This window comes from Pituophis catenifer, unplaced genomic scaffold, assembly GCF_029215685.1.
Source record: "Pituophis catenifer annectens isolate HBS135680 unplaced genomic scaffold, rPitCat1.0.hap2 SCAF_2, whole genome shotgun sequence".
NCBI classification, from domain to species: Eukaryota; Metazoa; Chordata; class Lepidosauria; order Squamata; family Colubridae; genus Pituophis; species Pituophis catenifer.
Genome location: NW_027256882.1, coordinates 8,578,713 through 8,597,909, shown reverse-complemented (window position 1 = coordinate 8,597,909; position 19,197 = coordinate 8,578,713). Strand labels below are relative to the sequence as shown.

The window sequence follows — 19,197 nt, the reverse complement described above, 5'->3', positions numbered from 1 at the left end:
AATACAAAAAATGACTTTTACAAATCTATTATTTTTCAAAAATGTTATTTAGTAGGCTTGATTAACAGGTTTTGATAATTTTATGTATGTATGTATGTTTGTTTGTTTAATTTACATGCTGCCCATCTTGGCTAGGGATGACTCTAGGCAAGTTATATTCAAGTCAAAAGAAAATAAAAGTTTAAAATAATAAATAGTAGCACTAACATTGGTTTAAAATTGACAGGTATGGGAAGGAAGGGATCAGGTCAAGGGGGAAATCCAGCAGGTTCTGACAGGTTCTGGAGAATGGAATAATGGAGCTATGGTCAAGCTATGCTCCTCCTTGTAAGGATGGACTTGCCCAAACCTCAGTTCTCCCTTGTGGGCCAAGTTGTACATATTAACATCCCCCTCCAGATAAGAAAAATAATTCATCAACAATCGATCAAGATAAACCAGAACATACGGACTCCTAACTGTAAGCATTTGAAGGTCTTCTGGGGAGGATAAACAAAGCCTCAGAGATAGGAATATCACAATAGTCTTACCATACCAAGTGCATTTACATAACCAGAAGAACTGCCACCACATCCCCCTAAACCAGGGGTCTGCAACCTTAAATACTCAAAGAGGCATTTGGACCCGCTTCCCACAGAAAAGAAAACACCAGGAGCCAAAAACCTGGGTGGGCATGACCAACTCAATGTCACTCACTTCCACCAGTCACATAACCCCCTAGCCTTGCCTACCCAGCCGGTCATTAGGGCAGACAACCAGTTGTTAAAAAACACCAGGAACCACAAAATCCTTTTGACATCTCTCTCTCCCCTCTCTCCTTCCCTCTCCCCCCCCTCTGTATCTCTCTGTCTCTGCCCTGGCCACTTCTCCATCCCTCCCCATCACCCTTACCTTCTCTGGTCAGGCAGGGAGTGACTGGGAGGGGAGGGCAAGGGGCAGGGTCAGCCAGTGGTGGGATCACCTACAGGGAGCCACAGGAGAAGGCCCAAAGAGCCGCATGCATCTCCGGAGCTGCAGGTTGTTGGCCCCTGCCCTAAACCAACTTCTGGATGGTTGTGGCAAAAAAATCAGGTCACACCATCCACTGCAATGTGGGTGCTGTCAAAATCTCAGTTGCAGACCTCACAGCACACTGTTTATTTAAGAAACCAAGAAAATTCAATATTCAGAGGCTCTCATTGTTTTTGTCAGTAGGCAAAGACAACACAAAAAATGTCCAGAAAACTAAAATAATAACCTTGACTCCATTTATAACTCCACTTATAATTTGCCAATGATGTGGTCAACAGTCATCACTTTCCTGCCTCTGTCAGCTCTCATACAAAAATTGATATTTTTTGAACAGGTGGCAAATAAAATTTCACTTCAGTTTCAAGGAATTCTAAAATCACTTCCAGTTTAGGATTAATACATGGAGATCTCATTGAAAAGAAAATCCCAAACAGGCCCTATTCTTAACATTAGGCTGGGTTCAAGGATACGGAGTGGTTCCAATGGAGTTAGAACACAGCCATCACCAGTGTTAAGTGCCACCAATCTAAAGTGGCATCAAACTCCATAGCTCTGATTGACCTTCCTAGCAGTCTCTAGATCAGTCTCTAGGGGTGTCAAACTCGTGGCCCACGGGCCGGATGTGTCACAAGCTGGCCACGCCCACCCCTGGTTTAGTGAAGGGAGAAAAAGTCATGATACATCATGTGAGGATGACATGATGAGGTCTGTAAGGGGTGTGCATAAGTGCATCAGCGTGCCTACCGTCCCTGTCCTAATGTTCTCTTTTGTTCGTATCCTTATCAGGGGTGAAATGCTCCCGGTTCGGACCGGATCACCCGATCTGGTAGTGATGGTGGCAAGTGGTTTGGAGAACCGGTAGCAAAAATCCCTGCGCCCACCCCCCCCCATGCTCAGCTGAAAAAAATATGCTTTTAAAAGCCTCTGACGATCCCAGCTGAGTTGCCTGATTGTCAGAGGCTTTTAAAAGCATTTTTTTCTGCAACCTCTTTGGCCGAAAGAACCGGTAGTAACAAATTTTACATTTCACCACTGATCCTTATCCTGTATTCATAATCATGTCTATATTTATATCGGTAATCTTATATGTGTTTGACAAATAAATAAAATAAAATAAATAAAATAAAATAAAATAAAATAAAATAAAATAAAATAATAAAATAATAAAATAAAATAAAATAAAATAAAATAAAATAAAATAAAATAAAATAAACATTTAAATAATGTGCCTGGGATATTGGTCATCCTTTGCTCCTCATTGTAAGGATGGACCTTCCTATTCCATTTGCTTCTCACTCAACCCCCTTCCCACTTTTCTCCCTTCTAGGCCCAGCTGTAATATTAACATTCCCCCTCCAGATAAGAAACATGATCCATCAACAATTGACCAAGATTAACCAGAACACAGGAAATCCAAACTGGCCCTTTGAAACACTTGGAGGTCTTCTGGGGTGGAGTTTCAAATAAAGCCTCAGAGATGAGAATGTCAGGGGAGTTGCACCAAGTGCATCTACAAAACCAGAGGAACTTTCACCAGGTCCTCCTAAACCAACTACTGGGTGGTTGTAGCAAGAAATCAGGCTACACCATCCATCACGCTCTGGGCACTGCCACCATCTCAGCTGCAGACCTCACAGCACACTGTGGTTGTTAAGAAACCATGAAACTTAAAAAATGTAAAGGCTCTCAGTGTGGAAGAGACAACACAGAAAGTGAAAAGGAAACTAAAATAAAAACTTCTATCCATTGTTCTATAACCATCTCTCTATTAGCCAATGATGCTGTCAACAGGACAACCCTTTCTTGTCTCTTAGTCTGCTCTCATGCAAACATTGATATTTCTAGAAGAAATGGAAAATTAAATTTCTCTTCAGTTACAGGAATTCAAAAATAAAGCTCCAATTTGGGATTCATATATGGAAATCCCATTGAAAAGAAAACCCCAACCTCTTCACATTAAGTTGGGTTCAAGGATAATGATTGCTTCCATGGCGTTAGAGCACAGGCAGCACTAGAGTTAAGTGGCACCAATGTAGAGTGGCACCAAACTCCTCAGCAGTCTCTGGAGGGAAAAGACCACACTGAAGGACAGCAGAAGTCACTTTTCTGGCTGTTGAGGTCTCTTGCTGCAGCATCACTTTCTGGACATGTCCTAACAGGAAGGACTCTGGCCACTACACAACACTGCCCCAAGAGCTCTATCTGTGATTTTTCACTAATATGTTTTTCTCCACCTGCCCCTCATCAGATGGAAGAGGTTCAGGATCCCAAAAGGACAAGATCCTTCTCATTGTAATTATCTCCTCACAGGCCTTGAGATCTCTTCTCCTCCCTCTCCAGTGATTGCCTTTGGTGGAAACATCACATTGAAGCGACATGGAAGGGATCTTGTATTAGAAAAGGATAAATGCCACAGGTTATGCTTTTTGTGGCTCAAGTTACAGGACAGGCAGGAGCTGTGATCTTCAGTGTAGTTTCTCTCTCTTCCAGGTGACTCTTGGTTTGTCTCTATTTGAATCTGGAAAGCCATTGGAGATTCCATCCTGTGTGACTGCTTCCAATTCTTCTAATTCTTCTTTAGAAACGGGAAGGAGATTGATTCAGGCCCATGAATTATGGACCTCCTGCTTCTGCTTCTGCTTCTGATGCTGCTGGTGCCCCAGTCAGTCTCTGAGAAACTTAGAAAGAAATGCCCACTGAATTTGGACCACCAGGATGGAGAAAAGCCATGGAGCTATTATAGGCCAGGAGATCTTCTCATTGGTATAGTCATCTCTGCATCAGCAATAACACACACAACATTACCTTACAACGTGGCTCCTTCTAGTCAGATTCGGTTGTAAGTCATTTACTGTGATGGAGTTTCATTCCCTCCATTTGCAAGTCTAACAACTTTTCTATTATGTATGTATGTATGTATGTATGTATGTATGTATGTATGTATTTATTTATTTATTTATTTATTTAATCAAGCATGTATTAGATAACAGATATAAGTACAGACATAATTATGAATATATGAGATGGATACAAATACAAGGGAACATTAGGACATGGCTGGTAGGCACGCTGGTGCGCTTATGTACGCTCCTTAAAGACCTCTTAGGAATGGGGTGAGGTCGACAGTAGACAGTCTAAGGTTAAAGTTTTGGGGGTTTGGGGAAGAAACCACAGAATCAGGTAGTGCATTCCAGGCATTAACAACTCTGTTGCTGAAGTCATATTTTCTGCAATCGAGTTTGGAGTGGTTTACCTTAAGTTTGTATCTATTCTTTGCTTGTGTAGTGTTGTGGTTGAAGCTGAAGTAGTCATTGACAGGTAGGACATTGTAGCAGATAATTTTATGTACTATGCTTAGGTCAGAATGAATGTGCCATAGTTCTAAGTTGTTTAAGCCCTAAATTTCAAGTCTGGTGGCATAAGGTATTAGAAGAATAGAATAGAATAACAGAGTTGGAAGGGACCTTGGAGGTCTTCTAGTCCAACCCCCTGCCCAGGCAGGAAAGCCTACACCACTTCAGACAAATGGTTATCCAACATCTTCTTAAAAATTTCCAGTGTTGGAGCATTCACAACTTCTGCAGGCAAGATATTCCACTTATTAATTGTTCTGTCAGGAAATTTCTCCTTAGTTCCAAGTTCTATTGTGAGCAGAGGAATGGAGGACTCTTCTCATGAAATATCTCTGGACTCTCTCAATTGTATTAATGTCCGATATGCAGTGCGGGTTCCAGAGAGATGAGCTGTATTCGAGAATTGGTCTAGCAAATGTTTTGTATGCTCTAGTTAGTAGTACGATATTATAGAGAAGAAGCTACACAAGATTAGGTTAACAACCTTTAATGCCTTTTTGGCAATGCTGTTACAGTGAGCTCTGGCACTTGGATCATTAGAGATGAGTACTCCAAGGTCTGTGACAGAGTGAGGGTCGTCTACAAGGTCGTATCTGCCCAGCTTGTATTTTGTGTTTTGATTTTTTTTTTTTTTGCCAATATGTAAGACAGAACATTTGTTGGTTGAGATTTGGAGTTGCCAATTGTTTGACCATTCTGACAGACAGTCAAGGACATTTTGTAGGGTAGCAATATTGTCGGTGGTATTGAATAGTTTTACATCATCTTTTTTTTTCTTCTTCTTATTTTAGTTACTCTTATATTGCAGGACCTGACTAATTTCTTGAATCCTTTTGATTTCCTGGCCTCTCACTTTTGTCTTATTTTCTAGGAGAAGCTCAAATCCAAATTATGAGGAAAATAAAACCTGAAGGAAATCCACATTATTTTCCTCTTCAATCCTCAGTTCATGATTTGAATACGAAGTTTTCTTGAAAGTAGTGATTTTTGTGCTTCCCTCTGGCCATGTCATTTCTATATTTTTATAACTGTAGATTGATACTCAATCCCTTATTTTTTAGGAATAGAGGATGACCTGTTTTAGAACAGCTTTTCTGAATCACTTCTTAAAAATCCTCTTCCATATATTCTGTTTTTGTCTTAATGACTGAAATATTCTGCAACTTGGTTACTGGACTGATGAAAATTAGTTCTGCTACAAATAATACTATATTCTTAATTTTAGTCCTTTTGGAGAACTATTTCCATCCTGTCTTCTGAACATTCACAATATCAAAAAAAGTGATGGGTGACTATCATTTGTCTCTGATTTGGATCGATATTGACTCAGTTAGCTTGTGGAGGAAAAGGGGATTATATAGAGAAAGAGTGTTTAATTTTTGCTAATTATTGATGATCCTAATATTAACATCATTTTACACTAGTTTACCTAATGACAAGAAAAGGATATTATGCACGGTTTTCAATATTGAAGTGGTTAACGAAAATCTCCGACACCTGCACAATCACACCCTTGGTTACAACTTCTATGACAACTATGATAACACCCTCGGCACTTCAGATGCCCTGCTGGACATGCTGTCTACTGGAGAAGCCAATGTTCCCAACTACAGCTGTGGAAGAAAGGACAACCTTTTGGTGATTGTTGATGGAGCTGACAGAGACATCTCCATCCAGATGTCAACATTAGTCGGCCCCTACAAAGTTGCCGAGGTTTGTGTTTGTGTTTCTCTATCTAGTAAAGCAAATGGGTTGTTGGTGTGTGTCTGAGTGAATGATAGATCCAACCATTTCATCTCTATGGAATTCAAACTCTGCTTTTCACCATGGCATTTTCAGTGGCATGACTCAGGATTGGGATAACAGTGGGGAGGGAGCAATGTTGAAAACAGAAATACTTCCTCATGACACCATCCTCATTGCTTTGAGGGCTTCTGTTGCATGATTGTGAAGGTGAGGAGAGGCTCTATATTCAATCAAAGGGTCTCCTATACAATAGGAAGGTGTAGCCCCAATGGAAAGCTCACATTTTTTTCATGATGTTAGCCAATGATATTCTCAGACATGAATTAACCATTTTATAAAAGAATTATAAATATGTAATTCTACAAGATGGCAATTTTAGTTCCCATATATAAAAAAGAGAAGAAAATGGACTCTGCAATTCCAGGCCCATTTATTTAACAGGTGTAACTAAAATCTATGTTAGCTTCCCCTTGAATAGAGTTGAGAGTAGGTAGATGAAAAGTGCATTTCTTGTAGAAGAACCAGCAGTCTTAAGCAGATGTGGTCCACTATTGACAATTCTTTTGTCTTGAAACATCACACCATCTAAAAAATATCAGTCAGAGGAAAGAATGGTTTCCTGCCTTTATAGCATTTGACAGAGTAAACAAAGAAATATTATGGAAGAAAGTGATTGCCCTTAAAATGGAACTCAGAATGTTGACCCTGTTCAAAGCCCTTTCTACAAGCTACAGACAACAATTAATCAAACAATAAACTATAAGGAAGTATTGACATTACCTAAAATTGAACAAGTAAAGTGGAAAGGAGCCAAGGAAATGAAATCCATGGGTGAACATAACGTGTTCACATCTATGGCTTGCCACAGGGTAGCAAAGCTGTAGGATGCAAGAAGAAAGTACTACCCAACAATGAGGTCCAATATAAAGCAAGGTTAGTGGCACAAGGTTTTTCACAGATGAAAAATGTGCAGTAAGATGAAGTATTCGCGCCAACTGTAAAGAGTGAAAGCATAAGGCTGGCACTAACGTTAGCAGCGGCACATGGCCATAAAACTTGGCATTTTGACATAACCACTGCATTCCTCAATGCAGAATTAGTTCAAGCACCAGGGTATGAAAGTAAAAGGCCTAACATGGTGTATAAATTGAACAAGGCCATTTATGGGCTGAAGCAGTCAGCCAGGAATTGAATATATGTTTAGATAAGGCATTGAAGGGTCTTGGGTTCAAGAGTTGCAAGGCTGATGGTTGCATATACACTGGAAAGTTACAAGGTGGGGATTGTCAACTATTAGCATTTGTGGATGATCTTTGTTTCATTGCAAATGATGTATCTCAAGTAAAAGAATTTGCTAATAAGTTGGAGAAGAAATTTGAACTAAAGAATTTGGGAGAAATACAAAATTATCTCGGTGTAGAGATACAAAAAATGGAGAAAGGTGGTTATGTTCTCAGTCAAAAAAGAAAAATTAAACAGTTGTTGGAGAGATATAACATGAAAGATGGTAATACTACTTCAACACCTATGAGCATGGATTTTCATAACAGTTTGGGTGAGGATGAAAGTGAAGCCTGTGATCAAGAGATATATCAGCCAGCAATAGGGAGCCTGTTATATCTGTCACAGTGGTCCAGACCAGACATAGCTTGTGGAGTAAGCATTTTGAGTCGCTGTACTGCTGCACCAACCCAATTGCATTGGATGGGTGTAAAAAGGGTTCTCAGGTATTTGAACGGAACTGTGAATTTGGATCTTCAAATACAGGTCTCTGAAGAATTAAAATTGAAATGGTATGTTGTACCTTTCTCTACAAACATGGAGTTGGGGTTTTTCTTTCTTGAGTTTTAAACGGAGGCACACCTGACAGGTAGTGATTATGCAAACAATGTAAAAACCAGAAATCCAATTCTGGGATTGTTGTATTGTTTGGAGGGGCTTTAATTGGATGGAAGCCCAGGAAGCAAATAACTGTTGCCATTTCTACTGCGAAGGCAGAATTTATTGCTTTGTCTGAACTCTGTTCAGAGGTAACGTGGTATGTACAGCTGTTACAGGATTTAAATGTAAAGGTAAATGAAGTTATAATGGTATATAAAAATAATGCTGCCTGGATTAAAATGGCAACAGGTGACAGAGTAAAGAGTAGAAGCAAGCATGTGGACATTAAATATTGGAATGTTAGGGAAGCCATTAAATGTAAATTAATTCACTTGCTTCACTGTTCTTCAGAGGACAATTTGGCGTACATAATGACCATGCCATTGGGTGGAGTGCACCATGGAAAGAATATTAAATTAATTGGATTAATGTCCCTTCCAGTAATGAAGGAAGGAGTGTCAGATTATTCATGAACTGGCAGAGACATGGTAACAAAGTCAGCCAATGGGAGCTGAGACAGACTGGAGCCAGAGCGTGTCTTAGTCTGCAGCTTCTGAGTCTGTGCATAGAAATGAAATTGAAACCAGTCTGAACTAGTCTGCTCTGCTGAAATGAAACTAACTGTTCTCTCCTGCTTGTGTTTGACTTGTAACTGCTACAAGGTTGGAAGAAATCTGCTGTTGGTATTGTAAATTTACTTCATGTATTATTATGTATATAAAGAAGTTAATGGATCCTGCTGCATCAGTTTACCTGTGTGTCAGAGGTGGTATTCAACAGGTTCTGACCAGTTCTGGAGAATCGGTAGTGGAAATTTTGAGTAATTCAGAGAACCGGTAAATACCACCTCTGACCGGCCCTGCCCCATCTATTCTCTGCCTCCCGAGTCCCAGTTGATCGGAAGGAAATGGAGATTTTGCAGTAACCTTCCCCTGGAGTGGGGAGGGAATTGAGATTTTACAGTATCCTTCCCCTGCCATGCCCACCAAGCCATGCCCACCAAGCCATGCCACACCCACCAAGCCATGCCCACAGAATTGGTAGTAAAAAATTTTGAAACCCATGACTGCTGTGTGTGCTTTCTGGATTTAATTTCTGCAACAAACTCTGACAACTTAGAGAAATGATCTATTGGGATCCTAATATTAAATCAATATATTTCTTGTGTGATCAGAATCCAACAATTATATATAATATGCTGCTTTTTTGGAGGAAATTAGTTCAGTTGAGCTTCTCTTATGTGGTCTGATTGTGGTAGATTCGGGGATGATTTAAAAAATACTATTTTTATTCTTAATGCTTATTCCATTTTACTTATTATTATTTTTTTAAATCTACTTTTTTCAGATCAGTAATAAAATTGCTTCGGATGATCTGAGTGATAAAACTCAATTCCCTTTTTCCCATTCGATGCTCCCCAAAGAAACAGTCCAATATCCAGGAATTGTCCAACTGCTCCTCCATTTTGGATGGACCCTGATTGGTCTCTTTGCTTCGGACACAGAGAAGGGAGAGAATTTCATGAGGACTTTTACTCCTATGCTTGTCAGGAATAGAATTTGTGTTGTTATATCACAACAATTCTCAGCGACTGGAAATACAGCAGCCCTCAGGGATGCCATCTTTAAGTGGAAACAAGTCAATGTCTTTGTTCACTTTATAGGATTTGATTCCATTTTTGACAGAATTCTTCCTTTCCATTTAATGCTCAGGCGTTTGCCAGGACCCATTGAAGGGAAAGTCTGGATCATGACAACACTTGGAATATATGTAATGAAAAAGCAGAGGCTTCTCAAGTATGTCCATAGTATTTGGACCTTTTCTCTTCAGTGGAAAAAGAGTTGGAACAATGATGATGCCTATAAAAGATATTTCTTTGTGGAACGTGAATTTCAAGTTGAGTATTTTCACTGTTCTGTTTCAAAACACATATTTTCTATCAAAGGCCAGAGAAGATGCACCCAGAAAGTACCATTGGAGACAAAAGAGGAAAAGAATAGGATGTGGATCCCAAATAATGGCGATACTTACAGTGTCATTAAGATTCTGGCCCATGCCTTAAAAACTGCATCCAAATCCCAGAGGAGAAGGGAGAAGGGAGAAGAGAGGCTGGGGGCTCCAAGGCTGCAACCATGGAAGGTATGGGGTCCCATCAAGGAGCCATCAAACTAAATTCCTTTTCAGGGTCTTTGGGGCTCTCTGAGCTTGTTTGTTTAAGATCTTAAGCTTCTGAACAACATCTGATACTTATTGGAAGAGCGTTGCATCTTCCCTTCTACAACCATTTTCTATATTCAAAAAAATGTTCCTAGACTCCATCTGATTTTCAGCTCCTGTAAACTGAAATGGCTCTTTTCCTTGTCTTTCCTCAAGGCTAAAAGAGGTTCCTCTGATCTCTTCCTTGCCTTCTTTGTTTTTGCTTAAAGCTGATGAATATATATATATATATATATTCATATTTGGCTGAAAAATGCCTGCGTTAGCGTCTTTATAACATTTATCTTCTCAGATTTCAAAGGTATTATTCCAGCACTTTTTTAAACATGCTTGTTTGTTTGCAACTGAATGAGGTTTGATTAAACAGTAGCCTCTTCTCCCACTATTCACAATAATGTTCAGTGCAAATGAGTTTGGTTCAATATTTTTAATTTAATTAATAAAATAAAAATAAATATTGAGGGCTTGTAAGCATTTCAGGAGGTATTCATGGGGGGGAAAAGAGAGCAGGATTTTTCAAAATTGGCAGCAAAACAGTATTTCCAGGATTGAAACCTGCTAGAAACAAATCGAGGAAGTGAATTCCATGAAAATAGGATTGGGGTAGAGCTGTAGAACCTAAGGGGCAGATTCTGTTACAGATTTGCAGACTTTCAAGCTTTAGAATAGCAGCCCAAGAGGGAAAGTGGCTAGATTACAATCCACCAACATGATGAACTGCCTGGAGAGAAAAATGAAGAATATCAGTGGACCGAAGTAAGAAAACCAAGCTAACTACAGAATGGGAAGGAGGAGGAAATATTAGGAAAAAATGTCCTGAAAGATTGTGGAATATACACTAAGGAAGAAGGGATTTAGAAACCGTAAGAAAAAGTCCGGGAGTGACAATTGTGAATGACGCAAGGGAGCAAACCAAATCTCGGCTTGTCCACTGAAGCAAACAACAACCAGAAGGAAATGAAGCAGTTTGCAGCGTCTTTAATCAGGTTAAGCACAGCAACACAGGCAGGAGTAAGGCACAAGCCGGCATCGACGTTTAAAGCTAGCGCTACACGCAGCTGCTGTGTAGCGCTCTTTATACACTTAGTAACAAGCAATTTACCATTTACCATGCAGATTGCCAGGCTGAGCTTTCCTTCTGGATCCATATTTTTTTTAGAAAGCAGCTGAGAAACTATCCTCCTTTTCAATTGGCAAGTCCTCTCTTCCAAAGGCATCCGTTTCTCCCGAGTCTCGTGATCCCATCTCAATCGAATCCTGCTCGGTCTGTCCTTCCTAAAAGGGTGGGGGCTCCAGCTTCTCCATCAGGGACTTGATCCACCTTGTTCCATTAATCAGTTTGGTGGTGGCGATGATGTATTCAGTGCCCCCGTCTTCCATCTGAGAGAGGAACCGAAGGGCTGCGATTTTGGCGTAGGTCATGCCTCCCAGAAAGAAGACGAGAGTGACATGGTTTTCTCCATGCTGGCGCTTTTTCTGAAGCCCGGTTGGCAGCTGCTGCCTCTCTTCAAAATGTGGACCAGGAAGTATTTTTAAGATTTCTTCAATGCTTCGCCAACCTGGCCAGACAAGCAACTCTGCCAGGAGAACGCTTAGAGGCGCATAACCACTGTAGACGTAAGAGATATTGTTTGGGTTCTGCTCTTTGATGTTGTCCATACACAGATGCAAAGTTTTCCAGATGGTTGGGTAGTTGTTCCGACTGCCCAGCCAGGGCTTCAAAAGTCCAGCCTTTTCTAGGCTATTCAAGGTCAGGATGTGTTTGTAGCCATAAGTCTGGAGAATTTCTCTCTTGTAATGATCCAGCACCTTCTGCTTTAAGCCGCTGTTGCACACCGACTGCAGGCAAATGAGCCTCAGTATCTTAATCAAAGGATACTTTCGGGCAATGCGATCTTCTATGTAGCTGTTGACCTTATCGGTATCTATCCTGGACATAAATTCTTGCTCCATGATTAAATTATTGAAGAAGTCTTCAGAGGTGGTGATGTCTTTCACGAGCTCCGCGATGGAGGTATGGTTCCCCAAAGAGCTTCTGGCAGCCTGCATGTGCGGCAGCTGTGAGACAAACTGCTTGATCTCCCCCACGGTTTTGGCGTGGTGCCTTTCCTCAAAAGCAGCTGAAATGATTTTGGCTTTCTTGCTCAAGACGCTGCCCACAGCGTTGAGGTTCTTGTTGCAGATCTCCGTGTACAGCTTCTCCGCGGAGTTCAGCTGCAGCTTCTTGGCCTCAGTGGGGAGCTCCTTCACAGCCTCCCCCTGCTTCTTGGGTTAAATTTTTCAGGGGGAAGTTTTATGTAGGTGTTCTGAATTCTATATATTTCATCAATTAGGCCCTCATAAGTCAGTTGGGTAGCCAGAGGAGAGACCAAATCCACGTTGTGATCCAGCAGCAGAAGGGTATCGAAGATGGGCAGGATGGTGTTCTGGATCCCCGAAAAGTCCCTTTTCATGCGGACCATCATGTTTGCCACATGCCATGCGCACTCTCCTTTTCCAAAGATGAGTGGGATGGTTCCGTAGAGAGCCTGGAGCATCATGAGTCCTTTCACAGCATGGTAGAGGCAGGTCTGGTCATTTTCTAGGTAACACTTCTTAAAGGCGTTTTCTGACTCCATGGACAAGAGGTCGCTGTCAAAGGGAATGAGGACGTCCAGGATACATTCCTCTCAGTGAATAAAACAGTGCAACACACCCAGTTCTTTGAGGCGCTGTTTGCACAACAAACTGCGACGCGGCACAAACAAGATGTAGAAATCCCGCTGCGGACAGCAGATTTTGTCTTCACTGAGCACATTGTCTGCAATTATGTTCATGAATTCTAACCTGGGCCTGACAAAGAAAATAATGTTCTTGACATTAGCCGGTGGAAGGTGACCCCCTTTGAGGGTGAACATTTTCTCCACCTCATGTTCCTTCAGAAGAGAATATTGCACAATCAATCCAAAGGGCCCAGTAACATACTCATCCCACATAATGGCCTTGGATCCGGTGCATTTGTCGAGGAAGGTGCGCACCTCCCTCCGCCTGGCTTCCCGCAGCACCGTCAACGGGACGTGGCCAGAGCTGAGGTGAGCCACCATGGCTGCTGCGCTGCACTCAAAGCTGATGAATATTTTTCTGCAATGTCTTCTCTAAGTGTGTTTTCTACAAGAGGACATGAAATGATTCCACTGGATCATTAATAGCATTATCGCCAAATTAATAATATGGATATTATCGTATCATTAAAAGATTACTGCTACTTTATTATAATAAGTAACCATTATCTATATAAAACAATGTGAGAAAAATCACAAAGATACAGTCATCTATCAAGTACTAGATGCTAAAAATTAGTTCATTTCCAAATGGATTTTACTTATGCACTTCTCTCTATCACAAAATCATATTTTTATTTTCTGGAAGCTGGAATTTTTTTTAAGGAGATCAAAATAACTTTGTATAAGCATTATTATAATATTTGCATCACAAAAACATGATTTATCTATTTCTTTTATCAATGAAAATACACTTGTTCATAATTTCCAATTTTATCATTAATATTAAAATTTATTTGAATACAAGTTTTAAGACAGTTGTATCCATTTAATTATCATGCCATCCAGCAATCAATTAACTAGTTCCCCATTCATCACATCATGAATCATTTTGTTAATTCTTTGCTGAAAACAAGTTCTACCACCAGCATTCACACAATCCATTAAGGAAGTGGGATATGTAGGAATTAGTTTGGAGGACTAGAGAAAGAGATGCAGGGAAGGATCAGATAAGATGGTGGGGGAGGATGAAGCAGCATCTGTGTTACAGGGAGAGAAAGAAATTCAGAGAAGGTCCTCCCAAATGTTTAGACTGTAAAAAGAGATGGTGAAAGATTTGTATTTTCATACTTGCAAGATTCTGTTAATATTGTCTTGCAGTAAAATAGAATTAGTTCATCTGGTCATTTTCCTGTCTTAGTCTTGCAACTTTCCTCTTAACAAATCCTTGCTAAACAACCATAGAAGAAAGATTCAAATGTAAAAAGAGATAACAAAACAAGATTTCTGCTTTTAAAGTTCCTGGATGTTTCCATTCTAGTTCCATCTATTTCTACAGAAGAAGGAATTGTTCAATCTTTCCCTGCTGAAAGTGTACTTGGATCAAAATGGAGAGGTAGCAGCAGATCTAAAGATCAACAGTAGGGTAGTTCTCCTCAAGGAGGATCCCATTAACAAGGAATTGGGGAGTTTCGAAAGGCAGCGACTGATAATCAACCAAGATGCTTTGTCACAGCTAAAGTTGCTCAACAAGGTGGGGAAAATAGTGATGTGTTTTTTTCATTTTCCCAAAGAATTAGGACCCTTTTCAAGTGGGCTAAACCTAGTCAAAATGGGGGGTAACCTTCACTGAGAATTGAATGTGTGGAGTAAAACATCTATCATTTTCTTAGAACATAGAGAGGCTTCTCTTCTATTGACCAAGTTATCCTTTTGATGCTATAATGCTGAATACTGTTGTAAGATGATTCAGCTATATCCAAAATGAGATTTGGGATGATTATTATTTAGGACAATAATCATTGCCATTTCATGTCTCTTCTTTATCACCATAAAACCGGTGACAGAGGGCCTCATATACTGAGGATTTTGATATTAATAGCTTCAGGTACACTAATTTCTTGTCTTCAAATATCAAAGTTGAAGGCAATTCTGTTGACCAGAGCCTGAGTTCAGCTTTGGTCTCAATCTGATAAAATGAAATCAATACTGGATGGAAGTCCTCTTGGTCCCAATGGGAAATAAGCTTCACCTTGACCTGTTTGGAGTCAGGGGACTCCCAAAATTGCAGGCCTAGAGTCTACAATGTTTTTAATCAGCTGAGACCATAGTTATACATGTCTCTCTTTAACCCCACTAGGATAGTAGAATTTAGAAAGGAGGTCCAAGGCATTCAGTTCACACAAAATAATAATGCCTGGTCTGATGTGAGCTTATTTATTCATTGATTGATTCAATTTATTTGCTCTCCCATCTCACCACAATAATGGTCTGAAAACTGAAGTATAGAAACATGACTTTGATGCAAAAAAATCCTGATATCAGAAGTAATAAGGGACAATTTCAAGGGAAATATTACTTAGGTTTTGGCATTGGAAGTAATCAGAGATTTCATATTTTTCATATGTGAAGCCCAGAGACTACTTGGCTAATGTTCCTATCTACCTCCATGTTACATAGATGGTGAGTGTAACATGTTTCCTTTGTCATTTTTTCTTTCTCTTCTCAGTCTCTGCCTCAGTCCAAATGTGTGGAAAAATGTCAGCCTGGATTTGTGAAGAAGGCTCGAGAAGGAGAGCCATTTTGCTGCTATGACTGCGTTCCTTGTCCAGAGGGGACCATCTCTACTCAGGAAGGTGGGTGACACCATAGGGGAACCTTCTGGATTCATCCATCAAGTGGATATTTCCTTCCCACCTTTTCTTATCTATCCAATTTGTGTTGTTGTTAAATATTGAGATAAAAACTGTTATAACACCAACAAAAAAAAAAGGAATATATTTGTAGTTCTGAAAAGAAAAAAATACTAACATACAGTGCTGGGATTAAAAACAAGAGAAAGGAGGGGGAGAAGGAGAACTAATAAAAGACCACTCTACAAATAGATACCAATGTTGAATTCATTCTCTCTTTAAAATTGTTGCCAAATTTAGAAAGGATGGAAATATATTGCTTCATCTTCTCATTTTTATTGGGTAAAAAGCCTTGGCAGATAACAAACTCAGTTCCCCTTCTGGAATTCCTTCATGAATTAATCTTCCTTAAGATCTCTTTCTTTTCAAGTTTATATGGTTGTCTATTTCACACATAGTGACTTTTGGTGGCACACAATTAAATCACAAATTAAAAATTTAAAACAATGAGAACTAAATGCTAAGAAAGCAAGAGAGGAGTACATCAAGATGCTACCTACCATGCAACCAGCACACAGGGCTCTGTTGTCAGGGGATCTCCAGGACTATTGGAAAATATCACATTTTATGGGATTTGTAGAGACCCTCATAGTCTGGAGATACTCTCAATTTCAGGATAGTTAATGATTTTAACTAAAAAGGTCTGTTCAATCTCCCCTGAAGTAGGCAGTGTTGCAACCCTTCTCAAGAGGAATTCCATGGATCCAACCATGTTAGACAACTTTTATCCTGTGTCCAAACTTTTTAGAGCAGTTTATTGAGATCATGGTTGTTGAGTCAATCATCATTAACGGAGTTTAAACATTCTTGGGTTAAACACATGTCCATCATCTCACAAAAGATAAAAAAATAATAATATAATAAATCAATAAAAACAAAGAACTCATGATAAGATCAGTGAGAGATAAGAATCTGGTGGATTAGCTCAGAGAAGGCAGTTTGTGGCACCAGATATTTCTTCTTACAATTTTATTTTGTTGTTGTTCTTGTTTTTTTTTTTTAATAGTTGTACTGTATATATTGGGGAATTTTTTGCTGGAATGAATGTATATACAGTACAATTTAATGAGGCTTTCCTGTCTCTCAGTATCAAATCTCATCTAAAGGTTTTCTTGAAATTTCAAAGATTATGAAAGAAATGTTACTTTGTTTTCTCAGATACTGAAAAATGCACCAAATGTGTAGATGAACAATATCCAACTAAGAACAGAGTCCGGTGTATCCCAAAAAGAGTAATCTTCCTGTCTTATGAAGAACATCTGGGCATAATCCTTGTGTTCTTTGCTCTACTTTTGTTCCTAACCACAAGCCTTGTTTTAATCATATTCCTTAAATATTTAGAAACTCCCATTGTCAAAGCCAACAACCGAGACCTCTCCTTCATCCTCCTGATCTCCCTCCTGCTCTGTTTTTTGTCCTCCTTTCTCTTCATCGGCCAGCCAAGGAAAGCCACCTGTCTTCTCCGACAAACGGTGTTCAGCATTGTCTTCTCAGTAGCCGTGTCTTCTGTGTTGTCCAAAACAGTCACGGTGGTGCTGGCCTTCTTGGCCTCAAAACCAGGAAACAGGTTGAGAAGATGGTTGGGAAAGAGCTTGATCAACTCCATCATCCTTTCTTGTTCTAGTGTTCAAATTTTCATCTGTGTCATATGGCTGGGAGTTTCTCCCCCATTCCCTGATTCCGACATGCACTTCCAGCCTGGAGAGATCATCCTTCAATGCAATGAAGGCTCTGTTACCATGTTTTATGTTGTCCTTGGCTACATGGGTTTCCTAGCTGCTGTTTGCTTCACGATGGCTTTCCTGGCCAGGAACCTGCCTGGGGCCTTCAATGAAGCCAAGCTAATCTCCTTCAGCATGCTGGTCTTCTGCAGTGTCTGGGTCTCTTTCCTGCCCACCTACCTGAGCACCAAAGGGAAATACATGGTGGCCGTGCAGGTCTTCTCCATCTTGGCCTCCAGTGCTGGGCTTCTGGGATGCATCTTCTTCCCCAAGTGCTACATTATTATCATGAGACCAGATCTAAACATTAAGGAACATCTAATGATAAAAATAGGGAAGTAATAATGAAAATGTTTCTTAGACTTGTGACAATTAATTATTGATTGCAATTTGTTGTTGGTTTATATCTTTCATTTGCCTCTGTTTGACACAGAACATAGAACAATAGAGTTGGAAAGAACCTTAGAGGTCTTCTAGTCCAACCCCCTGCTTGAGCAGGAGACCCTATACCATTTGAGACAAATGATTGTCTAGTAACTTTTTTAGAGCCTCTAGTGCTGGAGCACCCACAACTTCTGGAGGCAAGCTATTCCATTGGTTTTGTGAGGTCTTCCATCATTGGCTTGGCACCTCACAAGCGTCCTACCATTAAAGAATCAGGATTAGGGTGGGCAGTTGGGTAATAAACCTATATGCTTCTATGGTGGGAATTTGGGAGGGAGGAATGACAGTGGAAGGAGTGCAAAGCAGTTTGTGCCAGACATCTTCAAGGTCGTTCACCCTGAGTGTGGAATTTCACCAGCCCAAACACTTCAGCATTTCCCGAAACATCTCAGTGATATCCGATTGGCTAAAGACCGACTAGACATGGGGGAAGGATGGGAAACTAAGGGTTTGTTTTTTGTATTGTTTCATGGGAACTTCAGATTCCTCCTGACTTTACTGCAGCCAGCATTTTTAAATAAAAGTTATTTTCATTGCAGACAAATGGAGTTGAGGGTTTTACTTTCCTAAGGGATCAGACTGGGCCAGGTCTGACATTAGGCGGAATCTGATATAGTGGTCAACCCAGAGAGGACATCATCTCTACCATGGGGACCAAGCACATGATATAGGCTCAAGGGAGCAATCAGGAGGAAATTGAATGCTGGGCGGGAGGCTTTGAAGAGGCCTCCTTCAGGCCTGGATCGCTCTGAATGGACAGGGGAGGCAGAAAGCTGTGGCAATCTGCTGAGATCCAGGTGGTCTCTGGGCATCAGGCAAAAGGAGGAATGGAGGGGAAGCCCATGGTGATGACTTTCACTCATGGAAGCTGTGGCAGTTGCTGGCGGGAACAATGAGTGGAGTTGGAGGAGGAAGAAGATAAGGGTGAAGAATTCAACCAAGTTGACTGGATGATGGAACAAGACATCAGGTTCATGCAGGGGGCTTTCAAGAACCTCAAGGTGTGTGAACACCAGGCCTGGGCCATGCAACCTGATGACAGCCACCTCCAGCCACAACAGGAGGCTGAGTAATAACATCCACCACCACAACCAGCCTCTAAGCCAGTGTAATGGCAGCAGTGGCTATGGCTGGTCCAGCACCAGGAGCTGCCGCCTGTATCATCCCACCTGCAGGGATAGCCCCAGGGAGGAGGACACCCACAGGACACAACAGCTGGGTGTGAAGTTTAACAGGAATCCCCTGTCAGTTTTGGAAGACAGTTTTCTTTCTTGCTTCTTAACTGCCACATATTTTAGCTGGGGAAATTGGGAGGGGGCTGTTGTTTAAGCGGTAGAAAGTTAGTTATAACAACATTCCATCTTCAAGGACT

The 19,197-nt window shown here is 40.6% G+C and overlaps 1 protein-coding gene and 1 pseudogene across 1 annotated transcript; one reads left to right on the top strand and one right to left on the bottom strand.

Moving 5' to 3' along the window:
- Positions 1 to 3,626: 3,626 nt before the first annotated feature.
- LOC139309816 (vomeronasal type-2 receptor 26-like) lies at positions 3,627 to 17,723 on the top strand. Its single transcript, XM_070934019.1, has 6 exons — positions 3,627 to 3,850; positions 5,789 to 6,077; positions 9,339 to 10,130; positions 14,289 to 14,501; positions 15,477 to 15,603; positions 16,819 to 17,723. The coding sequence occupies exons 1-6, from the start codon at positions 3,627 to 3,629 to the stop codon at positions 17,721 to 17,723; spliced, it is 2,550 nt and encodes an 849-aa protein (XP_070790120.1).
- LOC139309277 (vacuolar protein sorting-associated protein 33A pseudogene) lies at positions 11,484 to 13,291 on the bottom strand (annotated as a pseudogene).
- Positions 17,724 to 19,197: the final 1,474 nt, after the last annotated feature.